The 13,189-nt window shown below is 39.4% G+C and overlaps 1 protein-coding gene across 1 annotated transcript in view; it reads left to right on the top strand.

Moving 5' to 3' along the window:
• Positions 1 to 13,189, top strand: part of dnah6 (dynein, axonemal, heavy chain 6) — a 61,436-nt gene that overhangs the window by 4,252 nt on the left and 43,995 nt on the right. The window contains exons 5-26 of the mRNA XM_085278041.1: positions 841 to 990; positions 1,582 to 1,920; positions 2,059 to 2,193; positions 2,317 to 2,410; positions 3,422 to 3,482; positions 3,689 to 3,875; positions 3,996 to 4,097; positions 4,180 to 4,287; positions 4,452 to 4,538; positions 4,624 to 4,744; positions 5,771 to 5,922; positions 6,091 to 6,243; positions 6,367 to 6,618; positions 6,749 to 6,877; positions 7,039 to 7,152; positions 10,082 to 10,225; positions 10,388 to 10,543; positions 10,736 to 10,786; positions 11,261 to 11,353; positions 11,460 to 11,579; positions 11,852 to 12,032; positions 12,424 to 12,520. Of these exons, the coding sequence (XP_085134167.1) occupies positions 841 to 990; positions 1,582 to 1,920; positions 2,059 to 2,193; positions 2,317 to 2,410; positions 3,422 to 3,482; positions 3,689 to 3,875; positions 3,996 to 4,097; positions 4,180 to 4,287; positions 4,452 to 4,538; positions 4,624 to 4,744; positions 5,771 to 5,922; positions 6,091 to 6,243; positions 6,367 to 6,618; positions 6,749 to 6,877; positions 7,039 to 7,152; positions 10,082 to 10,225; positions 10,388 to 10,543; positions 10,736 to 10,786; positions 11,261 to 11,353; positions 11,460 to 11,579; positions 11,852 to 12,032; positions 12,424 to 12,520 (3,026 nt within the window). The remainder of the gene's footprint in view (positions 1 to 840; positions 991 to 1,581; positions 1,921 to 2,058; positions 2,194 to 2,316; positions 2,411 to 3,421; positions 3,483 to 3,688; positions 3,876 to 3,995; positions 4,098 to 4,179; positions 4,288 to 4,451; positions 4,539 to 4,623; positions 4,745 to 5,770; positions 5,923 to 6,090; positions 6,244 to 6,366; positions 6,619 to 6,748; positions 6,878 to 7,038; positions 7,153 to 10,081; positions 10,226 to 10,387; positions 10,544 to 10,735; positions 10,787 to 11,260; positions 11,354 to 11,459; positions 11,580 to 11,851; positions 12,033 to 12,423; positions 12,521 to 13,189) is intronic.

Here is a 13,189-nt window from a genome sequence, read left to right on the forward strand (position 1 = left end):
TTGCTACATCAGCATTTGTGGCAATTTGTTGCTTAATACTGTGTTGTACAATTTATTTAGTTTGGTTTGTTTGGGGGTTTTTTTTTAGAAGGTGCCTCTTACAGTGATAATGTAAACGTCTCAAAACTATCAAATATTCACCTGGGATTAAGGGTTTAAGGGATTCATTCTGCCTGGTTTCTAGGCTAAAACTGTATCCAACTATGCATTGCTTCACTTTTTGGAATTGCATTGTCTGCACAAGGGGCCACAGGTGACCATATTCCACATAGCCAGAGTGTAGTGGCGCAAGAACAAGTCCAACCATTGGGCCTTTGATGGGTGTCTTCGCCCTCTGTCTCCCCACGTTCCTGTCCCCCAGTTTGTTTTCACTGCTGAGCTATCCAATAAAGGCATAAACATGCCCTATTTTATGAAATCATGTGAATGCAATAACTGAAAAGGAAGTCACTGAGGATGTATGTCATAGCTGCATCTACTAGGAGGCTGAGGGGTTATTCTGGTGGCTGCCAGTGTTTATATATTTAGCAGTACACGCTTTGAGTTTTTTTAATCAAATCCAGATGAAATATTAACACTCATTCTTCTACATTTTTGTGTGCAAACTTTGGCTTTCACCAGTTCTGCACTTTGGAATGATTTAGTATATTTCAACAGCTTCAACATGTTCCTTAAATAATTCAATAATTACAGCAGTTCAACTCAAACCATTCAGCTTTCAGCATTCACACTGCATTTTCTTTAGGAAGTTAGTCAAGCTATCGTTATAAATCTTTTCACATCCATAAAAGAATCAAACTGTTATGAGCTTATGCAGTTTTTTGCTTACCTTTAATGTAGGTTGTGCCAAAGAGGCTTGTGAGACCTAAGAAACCGAGTCTCCAACACTTAAAAGCCTCTGAGCAGTCATCCACACCAAAAGATCTGAAACAAAGGCACCATGAAGCTGTCCACCTACCTCCTCTGCCATCCACTAAAAATGTCCAACAGGTATGAGAAGTCAATAGGTATGATTTTAAAAAAGCTTGCCCTTTAAAATATTGTGTGACCAGCCCTTGTCTGATGTCGCAAGCATTGCACACACAGTACAGAAAGTACTCTAGTCTAGTATTTATAAGTTAAAGTTAGTTAAAGTAAATACTGTATCATAAAAGAGGTCCCTTGACATATTCAGGCAGCTTGATAATGTAGCGGTAACACTACACACCTTTGGAGTGGGAGTCGGAAGTTCGATTCCCACCCAGTATCCATTAAGTAAGGTTCCTGGTTAGACCCCCCATGCTAAAAACCAAGCCCTGGAATGGTGTGGCTACTTCTGCAGCCTGTCAGCAGCTCAGACGCGAAACATTTCACTGCGTATCATACTCTGTATGATTGTGTAGGTGACAAATAAAGCTTGTTTGAGGAATTTGTAATAATGGTAGCATATTTTACATTAAAAAGCAATATAGTGCTGTAGTACATCAGTAAACAACATCTATAGTGTACAGTGAATAGGTAGTTCCAAAATATGTCTAAAGCAATTTTCTGTCATAATTGCCACTATAACTGGAAAACTTAACTTCTCTCTTCTTTCCTCAGCCCTTAAAGGGTGTGATGTCAACCCCCCCTTTCCCAAGGCTTCCCATTAAGAGTTATATACAGTGGGACTATACTTCCAAATCTCAACTTAATGAGTACCACAGTACTGACTTTGTTTTGACTGACAGTCAAACTGTGATTTCGGAGTCTGATGGTGATGATGCAGGATTGCTAATTGTGAAGCGCTGGGAAAAGAACGTATGCAAGCTGCGATGCATCCCCTTCTTTGCACGCTACAGACTATGGAAACCTTTCTATGTCTGGCACAGAAATGTTCGTGCCAACAAGATGACTTTGGCCAGGGAGTCACTACAAAAAAATTTGTTTATTGTCATCCCGGTATGTGTATGTACAAACTGAAGTCTGTTTTTAGTGAGCTCTAAATATTTTCAGAGAGAGAAAGTCTTTGAATTATACAGATTTTAATAAAAGTGTGGTTCTTTTATCATGTTCTTTACATTTGTCTATGTTAATCAGAATCTAAGTCCTGCACTGATGGATATTAGGAAAATGTGCTGCCAACTTATTGAAACAGGCTTCTGTCACGTGAAGAAAAAGTATGCATACACACTGCAGGAATTCCAGGACAGTAAGATCAAACAACTACAAGAGGTGCAGTTGTATAAGAACTTTTCATATATATATGTGTATGTGTATGTATATACTGATATTGTCTGTTTCATTACATTGGTTATAAGGTTATTATTACATTATTGCTTTCTTTCTTATTATCAGGCATACAGCGACCTGAAGGGGTTTCATGAACTAGTAAAGGAGGAGACAGTTTATACCTGTGGCCGCTACTTGATGGATGCTAAAGCTCGTGTTGGTGCGTACATGATGTGGATACTGTTTAAGACACATGCTGGTGGCCACGAACTAATTGCCACTGTGGCTATATAAGCCACATAGGTTAACCTTGGCTTGAAGACCTTTCTGAGCAGGTTGGAACTGGAGAGATAGTCTCTTCACTCTGAGAATCTGGGTTACAATGTAACCAACTGTTCTCTTTCATCTCTCTGTCTTACATATTTCATATGTAAGAGTCCATATGAACTCCATGTGTCCATAGGCTTATATGGACTCTGTATAATTCAAAGACTTCCTTCAGTGGACTCTGTAAGACACCATGAGAAAACCAAGCATATGCAGCTGTTCAGGCAGTTCAGGCATTAGGCTAGACCCCTGCTAGCCACATGGGCACGGTCTGGGCCTAAGTAATACACACACTTACCATGGCCACCCTCTATAGGCATATTTATTCCACAACTTAAATAGGTGTCATCCACTGGGCTAGCCATATTCTGTCTGGGAAATGTGCTGGAGTAATTTGGGTAACAATCACACGTCATATACTTAATGTTATACAGGTTCTAAAAACTATGGGTGTGATGCAGTTTTCTGTCGCTGCGACTGTTGAAATGTGACTCTGAGAGTCAGGTAGCAATTGCCAACAGCACAATGTTTTTTTGTAACTGTCTGGTGAGTTGGGTAGGATGAATGAAAGCAGCCTGACTTTTCCTCTAACTGGCCAGATTTCACGTGGCAAAAATGGCTACGACAGCAGGTTGGTGAAGCACCCAAGCTTTTCACTAGTTTGTGTAGGGGGAGACAACAGCCATCTCTGAAGAGGTCGGGGTGACCAGCTCTCTTCTTACAATTTAAGCAGACATGCTGATGTTACGCACACTACACGCATTATAGGTACTTAAAGAGTATCCATGCTGCGCTGTGGGGATGTAGGTTGCAGAGATAGTCTTGACACAATAGAGAAAGTTGATTTGTATATCCAGATGTAGATCACAAAGTTCAAAGCCTGTTCATGCTCGGTTTGTCACAGAACAAGAAAAGAAGAACGCATCAGGGACCAACATGTCTTTTTTCTTCAACCACGTCATCCAGTGGGTGCATTTTATTTCTGTCTTTGCTTCCCAAAATGTAATATGTTTTCTGTATTGATTTGTATATTAAGCATACTGTACTTTTTTGTTTTAATAACAAAACACTCACATAAGTAAATAAGCAAAATGGCAAAAATACAGAACAGATAATCATGGCTCAAGCACATCTGTCACACTAACGATGTCTTTGTTTCTTACCTGCCCAGCTTTGTTCGACTTGTTGACTATTTGGTTATCACCACCTTGCACAGCTGTGCAGTGATTGCAGTGGATGAAATACTGACTCTCCTGCAAGTGCAGGCAGGTCCAACACCCAGCAATGCCATCATTCAAAGCTGGACCCTTGACTCAGACGCTGCCACTGACTGTACTGAAAAAGAGATGGATGAAAAGGTAGGGGAATTATTCAGTACAAGTAACTGTAAAAATATTGCATTTATTTTTGTAGCCATGAGAAATCGAGATGTCAAGAGAACACATTCTTGTTTATGCCAATATATGTATCTTCATCAGACTATTGAGTCAGAAGCTCCTCAATTCCATCCTGTATTCATGTCTGAGTTGATCCTGGACACAAACAGCTTGACTTATAAACCCTCTGAAGAGAACTTCTGGGTATGATTAGTTTTTACACTGTATAGTTTTTTTGTTTCTAATCAGAAAATACCCATCAACATTATGTTTCTGTTTCCTACAGGAGACTGTTGCAGATTTTATCAAGCATTTTGAGAACATGGTGACGTCAGTTAAGGATCTTACTAAAGATCCTATTTTTAATTCAGTGATTGAACCTCAAAGGGGTGAGGTTAGTGACGTTCTTCAATCTATTTCAACATATTTTCAACCTGCCTCATATTTATACTTAAAATTGTCAGATTTTTTGATATGATTGAAGTATTATGGTTATGTTGAATTTTAATTTGCAATTAATATGGGATTTTATTTGAATGTTTTATATGTTTCTGGAAGGTGGTAAATAAATATGAAAATGCACCCTCTTTGAAAGTTATCCTAAACAATGACGTCTACCTGCAAAGTTTAAAGCAAAGCATCCAGGTCAGTGTTTTTACTGTGTTGTTTTCGTACGGTCTCATGGCGTCCTGATAGCTTTGAACTGAGCTGATGTATTTTTCTCCTTCAGAGGTCATTCCAGATTGTATTTGCTGCTGCAAACGTGTACTCACACATGTTTGAGCACTTTCTGAGAATCTACAAGGAGAATGAAAGTTTGGATCTGGATGCACTGCAGGGACAGGATCAAGGTAATGTGCAGTACATCAGCATCAACACTGTTAGAGCTTTCTGTAAATTTTTGTGTTTTTTGTCTTTGTTTTGAAAAGATAAAGGTTTTATTTGTCAGATAGTTGGACACTTAAAAACAGCACATTCATGTGTTGTCACTGGGTGTATCGTTGAAATATGACAAATGTCCTCCCTCATAATATGCTTTTTAATATTTATTTAACTTTTGCATTGGTCCTTTCGGTCCTTTCTTGGCCTGCTGCTTTTCTTTAATGCGTTTTTTTGTTATGGAAATGTTTTATAGTTTACTGCCCAGACAGGATCCATATGACTCAGTGTGATTTCAATTGTGTCCTTACAAAACATATTTCATTTTGTCTTTTAATACTTCAAGCTGTCACCAAATTCACATACCTTCAGAGACCATTACATATTATTATTTCTACTCCATTAAGAAAATTATTATTCTCTTCTTGTAGCCAGCAGTCAGTTTGCAGCAATATTTTGTTTTAGCATATTCATTCCACTCTCTGTTGAAGCCTCTATATCTTAGATCATAGCTTGGATCATAGACCCCACAGTTTGATTGTTCTCAGCAAATTAAATTGTTCTTTACAAGTTTGGCAGAGTCTCTCTACAAGTAAAAGTCAGTGTACGTAATGATATGGATATGACATGGAATCTTTCTTATCACTGTAGGTTTAGGTAACAGTACAGGGTCAATCAATTGTTGTAGCCTATACTATATTGATTTTTTAAAACATTTTTTTCATTCTTAGTTTGATGGTTGTTATGTTTATTTTAGAACACCTTACATTATAAATGCTTTTAATATTCTTGGGAAAACGTTCGGTCTAAAAAAGCAAAATGGGGATATTGGACATGTTTCTGAATAGGAGAAAATAAAATAAAGTCACGAAGAATAATAAGTTAATAAGTTTTACTTGTTAACTTATTGTTCTTGTGGTTTGTTTACAAAAAGCAAAGTAACCACAAGATACATGTTATTTCCTTTTTTGCTGATAATTCTTGATTTTATCTCACAGATTTATCCTTCTTTCAAAAAGCGCTCAAGTTATACCCCACACAGCAAAAGGAAGCCGCGGGTATTCAGCAGAGGACACATCTTGGTTTACTGGTTGTGGACAAAGGACAGCTCAAAGAGAAGCTTGTGTCATCTTCCCTCCGAAATCTGGAGGTTAGGATTAGCCTATCTGCACATGCATGCAATACACTCAATAAGTTAGTCCACTAAAATGTATTTTTTTTCCCATTATTATTTTGTTTTTTGTTTTTCATCTAAATTTTACTCTTGATTGTTTTGGAAACATTTGGAAATGTTTTTGACCATAAAATGTGATTTAAGGTCATCAATCACATGCTCACCCAACTCGCTAAGAGGAAAGTAGACGCCATAGTGACGGAAGTTTGTGAGGCCGAAGTTAAACTAGGTTTCAGTCCTTCTACTACAGCTCAGCTGGCTGACTTTCTCACATTTGTGGATGAGATTCAGGAGAGGGTGAGACGCTCCTGTTTAATAATTAAATCCGATAAACCAATAAAACAGCAGCTTGTTTTCTTTTTCCTCAGCTTCCTTTCTCTGCTTTACTTGACTCCATATTTCCATTTTTTGTTTTGCTAGATTATAGAAATAAAAGAAGAGCAGAAATCAGTATCCAAAATGTACGATCTGATCAACATGTACTCAGTTCCCACACCACCAGAAGATCTTGTGAAGTTTGCCGCACTGGAACCCTTTATTGAGTCGTTAAGCTCTGTCATGCTAAAGGCAGTGCTACAGCGGAATGGTACTATGGAAAAGTTTTGCAGCTGCTTGCAGAAGGATATAAAGGAAATCAAACAGGAGGACATGAAAATCCAGCTTAAATTGCAGGTATAAAAAGATGATGACTTTGTTTTTAATTTTGTTGTTATTTTTCTTTTTAATAATGCTAACTAATGGACAATTAAAAAAAACAAAATACATTTGGTATAATTAAAAACTTGTGGATTTCAATGTGTAGGATCCACAAATTCTAGACATCAATGCTGATTCATCACAAGTGCATCTGCTGTTGAGGGAGATCAAGATTTCCATAGAAAAGCTACAGGCCAAAGCATCCTCCTGCATAGCCTACCAGAAGAAATTCAAGGTATTTCTTCTTTCAATGTAAACATATTTCATAGAAATTAGATCAGGCCATAACAGTTTCAATGTGTGCTAAAAAAAAGTTGTTACTTTAATTTTGAAAGCCAAACTTCTGACCACCTGAAAACAACTTACTCTCCCATTCTCTGTTTTTAATTAATAAAGATGGAGGTGACCAAATTTGAGTCACTGGAGCAGCTGACGGCAATGTTCAAGCTAAAGCAGTTGCTCTGGACCTCTCTGGAGCAATGGGACCCTTTACAGAACGGATGGCAGCAGGTGAGGTGCAAACGTTTAATTCTATATCTACAGCACTGAAAGTAATTCTTTCACCACCTGCTCAATTTGTGAGTGGGCGCAGGGAGGTTTGGGGTCTTCACTCACCCCGGTTCTGTTAGCCGTCAGGGCTGGGGGGCTGGGAGGAGGTGCTGGCCGTCAGATTGGGGTCTGGGATGCGGGGCCTCCCTGCTACTGCAGATAAGGAGGTGGTCCGCTTGCCTCCACCCCAGAGAGAAGGGTTACATCTCCTGGGTCTAGGTGCGGCTTGCCCCTCTGAGGGCGGGGGTACCTGGACCTGGGATATAGAGTATGTTTGGGGAGTGCGACTATCTGTGCAGTGTCTATTTGTGTCTGTCTACACGTTGGGTGAGTGCCGAGTATTTGGTTGTGCATATGGGGTGGGAATGCACGTCTGTGTCCGCGTACGCCTGTTCGTCTGTGTCTATATGTCAGGTTGGGTCTTAGACTCAACCTCTCTGGGTACATCTCAGGCCCTCTAAAGTACGGAGGCCTATCTCCCCTCACCACACTCCCTGCCGGTGGCTGATGCCCTCAGACGTTGGTGTGTTGGTGGTCCTTGTCGTCTGTGGCTGGGCGCTCATGTATGTACCGGCTCACTCCTGGTGGCCGATTGGCAGGGCCTGGCGCCTGGGCCCCTTCCGGGGGATGGGATGCCCTCAGGCCTCTGGCCTCTGGGCCTGAAGCTCGGTCCTCTCTGGCACAGCTGGCTGCCGGCAGAGCCCGCGGGCACGCCACCGCAACCCCCTCTGGCCTCTGCTCCGTACCCTCATACCCTGGAAGACGGGGCTATGGCTCCCCACACTCCCTAGCAGATCGTTACATGGAGAAACCTTTGGAATACAAACATGCTGATCCACACAGGTATGCACACGGGTGTTCACAGACACGGACTACACCTTTCTTGGCTGCTGCCTCAAAGCACATTGTGCGCTGTCTATCTTGCGTGCTGCACAATATCGTTTAATATTTAGTATCTACTGTTATCTACTGCTAGCTAGTTTGTTGTGATGGTGCTGTTTTTTATTATGTTGCTCTTTTTTTGTTTGCTTTCTCTTCTGTTTTTTTTCTCCATACAGGTGATCCAGGTGTTTTGCTTGTTTTTCTTTCTTTCTCTCCCTCTCTTTCTTTCATTCTTTCTCCCTGTCCTATCCCCCAGTCATGTCTGTCCCATTTGTAGCAACCGAAAATAAAATAAATACATAATTATAATAAAGGTCAATCAAATGGACCAATATGGCAAGGCCATGATGATCCACTTGGTAAAATAAATCCGCTTGGCATCTTTCTTGGCCTTAAGACAACAATTCTGATGACTAAAGATCCAAACGGGACACAAAAAAAGAAAAAAAAAGAAATGTCTGCAGTCTGAATGTCTGAACATACACTCACAAATACAAATGTTAAAAATGTGGAGCTGCTTTAAACCATTTTCGTGTCACTATATAATGAAATAAAAGCTGTCTGTATTTGACAAATATTACCCTGTTACCAGGATGACAGACAGCTAGTATGAACCCACAGAGAACGTGACTTTTTGGAATTGAAATGAAAGTACTTTGACCCACCCACAGCTGAGCCGTGTCATAGAGGCCACTCTGTGTGTGAGTTTGTGTGTGTCAGTCCTTCATGTCAGCATTCATCAGTTTGTTTGTGACTGGCAGAAACTTTGATGGCAGCAGCACAGTTGACCATGAGTGGTGTCACAACTACCAAAGGCTTAGTTATGATTTTGACTCTGATGTGTCTGCTCCATCTTTCAAGTGCACTGATAAACAAGGACAAACTGGAGGAGCTGAAGGGAAATGTTGAAACATCACAAAAGGAAACAGCGAGAAGGAAGGCTGAAAATAATTTAGACAGAGCCTATGTTCCAGCTATCTTTGATGATTTTGGACGTCTCATGGATCCTTTGTGTGAAGTTATGAAGCCATTGTTGATTTCTACATCACTGCTTAGACCAGTGTTGGATGCAATGGATGACCTAAAGACTTGTGATGGCAACACTAACACAACTAGAAAATAATAAAGATGAAATGTAGCATGTTAGTCAGCGTCTGTCTCTGGTATTAAATGTTCTGTATCTGTAAACCTTCTCTTTCATACTGTGCTGCCTCAAAATCAAAGCTAACTGTACACTTGACTTATAAACTTTGACAAGAAAAAAAAACATCTAAATGATTCAGAGAAGACTTTGAAGAAATTGCTGTGGTTGGATAAAAGTAATATCAAGCTGGGACAGGGCCCTATACACAAAATCTTGGGAATTTAGTTCCCTCAGCCAGAACACTGAAGAACACTGTGGATGGATCTTCCAGCATGACAATGACCCTAACATACCACCAAGGCAACAATGGAGCGGCTAAATAGGAAGCACATTAATGTTATTGAATGGCCAATTCAGTCTGTTGACCTGAATCCCGATAGAAAAATCTATGGAAGGAACAGCCATGCGACTGTTAAGATAGCTCTAAATCTTTTAGGATTAGAGAGTTTTCCATTAAAGAGAAGTGGGCCAAAATCCCTCCTGTGTGCAAACCTGGTGATAAATTACGAGAAAAATCTTACCGCTGTGCTTACCAACAAAGGTTTCTCTGTAAAGTACAAAGTCATGTTTTTCTTCAGGAACAAATACTTTCACTTAATGATTTCAATTAATTACATGCAAAATAATTTATAACTTTTATGCACTGTTTATTTATATGGATATTTAGATGATATTCCGTCTCTCACCATGAAAACAAGACACTGTTCATTTCTTTGTAAGTGAGCCAAGTTACAAATTTAGCAGGGGATTAAATGATTATTTCCTCCACTGTATAGCAAGTCTGTCCATGCATACACTATAAAGTACAGTTTATAAATGAATGCCATTAGCTCTACTGTGTTCTTTCATTTTATCCATCACTAGAGCACGCTTCAACAACTGGACATGGAGCAGTTTAGCTCACAAGTCAACAAATACAACAAGTACATCAACCAGCTTGAAAAGGGTCTGCCACGTAACAATATAGTTCCCTGTCTGAAGAACAAGGTGGACGTGATGATGCACAGAGTGGGTAGAAAAAAAGTGTTATGAAATATCTCATATTTTTTGTTTCATAGATAATGTTGCTAGCAGCCTCTTTATAAAATCATACCACATTAAAATATGGGCTGAAAGTAATAGACTGTTTTTGTGACTGCCCAAGTGGTATTTATGTGTTCTTTTTTTTAGCTGCCTGTGATCACTGATCTTCGTAACCCATGTCTGAAACCGGAACATTGGAAGACTTTGGAGTCTTTGGTGGGGACTTCCCTCAATGTGGATGAACTTACCATAGCTGGTTTAGAGGAGCTCAGTGTTTTCTCATATGGCAAGGAGATTCAGGAGGTAAAATGTATATAATATGAGATTTGCTTGTTCTGCTTAGGAGACTCTGGGTACTACTGAGTACACAACACATCCTAATACCTAATAAAAGTTACAGATTGATTAGAGATCCCAAATTTATCAGCTCATCATTAAATTGCAACTATAGTTATGGCAAACTCCTTAGGAACTGACACAAATATTAACTTTTAGGTTTCAGGACAAGCTTCAGGTGAGGCATCAATGGAGACCATTATCACAAAGGTATGTGGGTTAAATATAACTATTTATACAGATATTACATCTCATTAAAAGTACTAAATTAGAAGTTACATTTACATATCTCTCTATTTAATATACTATCCCCACATTTTATACCCAAATATGAGTAAAAGCCACTCAAATGTTACTTGATTTCAGAGAAAAAATGCTAATCTATTAGTGTAAAAGGGAAGAAACAGTTAGCTACGTTTGCATAACCAATTAACAAGACAAGATACGACACGTTACATGGCTATAACTATAATAGCATAAGAGGTCTAATGCAGCAGATGTTTCCACCATAGACAGGTTAACTGTTTTGGCTGCAGTGACAGATTTAGCACACTACTCAACACAATATCTACGCTCCTTTTGGAAATTCACGTTTATGGGAGAATAAACATGCATGCAAAACGATATTTAAGAAATTCCATGTGTTACTGCGTGTTGATGAAGCACTCCTAATGGGTCTTGCAGGTGGAGGATTTGTGGAAGAACACAGAGTTTACTGTGCTGTCCCATGGTGACACTAAGGATGTCTTTATCTTGGGAGGCACGGATGATATCCAGGTTGTGATGAGTTGCACTTTCATGCAGTCTATTGTAAAACATCACCAGTGTTTCAGTATCTCTAAATGTTTATGTTTCATCCCTCTGTGTTTATTTATGTGTGAAGGTACTCCTGGATGACAGCATTATCAGTGTGGGCGCAGTGGCATCCTCACGCTATGTAGCTCCCATCAAGGGGAGGGTCAAGAAATTGCTGACACAGCTGATCCTTTTTAACCAAACATTGGTAAAGTCTTTTAAAATAGTTTATTTCTAAGTGAAACTGGTTCAGCTGTAATAAAGGTTTGCTTTCTTAAATGCAGATCCAGTTTCATTCACATTGGCTTTCCTCAGTGGCTGTAGAAAAGAAAACAAAATACTTGCAAAATTATTTTTCAAAGTTTACTGAGTTCAGTAGATGGTTTAAGGGAACATTGTTGAGTTTTTTGTCTTTTTCATTAATTCCTATGCATTTTAAATACTCTGTCTGCTCACTGTGTTTCTTTTTTTCCTTTCTAGGAGGAGTGGCTTACATGTCAAAGGAACTGGTTATACCTAGAAAGTATCTTTTTGGCTCCAGACATAAAAAGACAGCTGCCTGCTGAGTCAGAAATGTTTCTTAAAGTTGACAAGTCCTGGGAAGAGATCATGGCTAAAGTTAACTGGATGCCCAATGCTTTTGATGCAGCCACACAGACTGGTATGTGACTGTAAATGATTCATGACAGACGCGACTGTGTTTCAGCGGTTTTCAGCATTCTTTATTTTCATGGTTGCTGTTTTACACACACGGCTGTAGCTTTGCAGCTCACAGCTGAACAAATCACCCACAACAACAACAAAAGACAGACAGGACCCAGTTCAGACTTTAAGCCGGCGAGGCATGATTGCGGATGTCGCTCAGGTGTCGTCTGTGTGGTCTGCGGTGCCCCTGCAGCGCCACAGTGACCAAACACGATGCATTAAAACAGCATTGTAGGGATGTTAATGCTGAAAGACGAAGGCAGAATTACTGTACATGCAAATACATGCATTCATGAAGGCGACTATGCTGACACACTGCATACAAGCCTGTTGTTTTATTCCAAAAGGTCTGTTGGAGACTTTGCAGCAGAACAATGCTCTTTTGGATGAGATACAGAAGTGTCTGGAAGCTTACCTGGAGTCCAAGAGAGCCATCTTCCCAAGGTACTATGCACACATGATTTGTTTGTTTGTTACATGATAGAAAAGCAGGCCTGTACACTGTATTGCAGCTAGAAGCCTCAGATAAGAGTAGAAAAACAATGCTGTCAACACCAGACACCAGCAACTAGTATCTTCAGTTCCCAGACATCCCAGTTAAAATAAGATGGGATGCTACACAGTCATAAACACGGCCCTGTCCTCATTTTTTTTAAATTTGTTGTGACATTTGATGTTTTCTGTTGTGTGAATAAAATATGGTTGTATGTGATTTTAAAATCCCTTATTCCACCACACCAAGTATATCATATTTGATATGCAAGTTTTGTGCATTCTTTGAGTTTTTGAGACTTCTACAACAACAGTGTAAATTTTGAATTTACACACATTTTGAATGGACTGTTTTAAACTTCACTTTGCTTGATCTTCATAAAAATCTCATGCTGCCAATTGATTCATAAAAATCAATCGGCAGCATGTTTAATTTTTAAATGCAATTAAAGATGCGGAGTTTGAAAGATTATTTGTGGATGCCGCGGTAATCTGGGTTCACCAAAAGTACATTTTGAAAGCAACAATTTTCATGTTTAGTCTATCGACATCTGATTGAAGATCATGGCAATGTAATATTCTTTTCCTTCCTTTAGATATGTTTCATAGACAATCTGATCT

This window comes from Mchenga conophoros, linkage group LG6 (assembly GCF_057382185.1).
Source record: "Mchenga conophoros isolate Kocher_MC1m ecotype Shallow Benthic linkage group LG6, M_conophoros_male_GT1.1, whole genome shotgun sequence".
NCBI lineage: Eukaryota > Metazoa > Chordata > Actinopteri > Cichliformes > Cichlidae > Mchenga > Mchenga conophoros.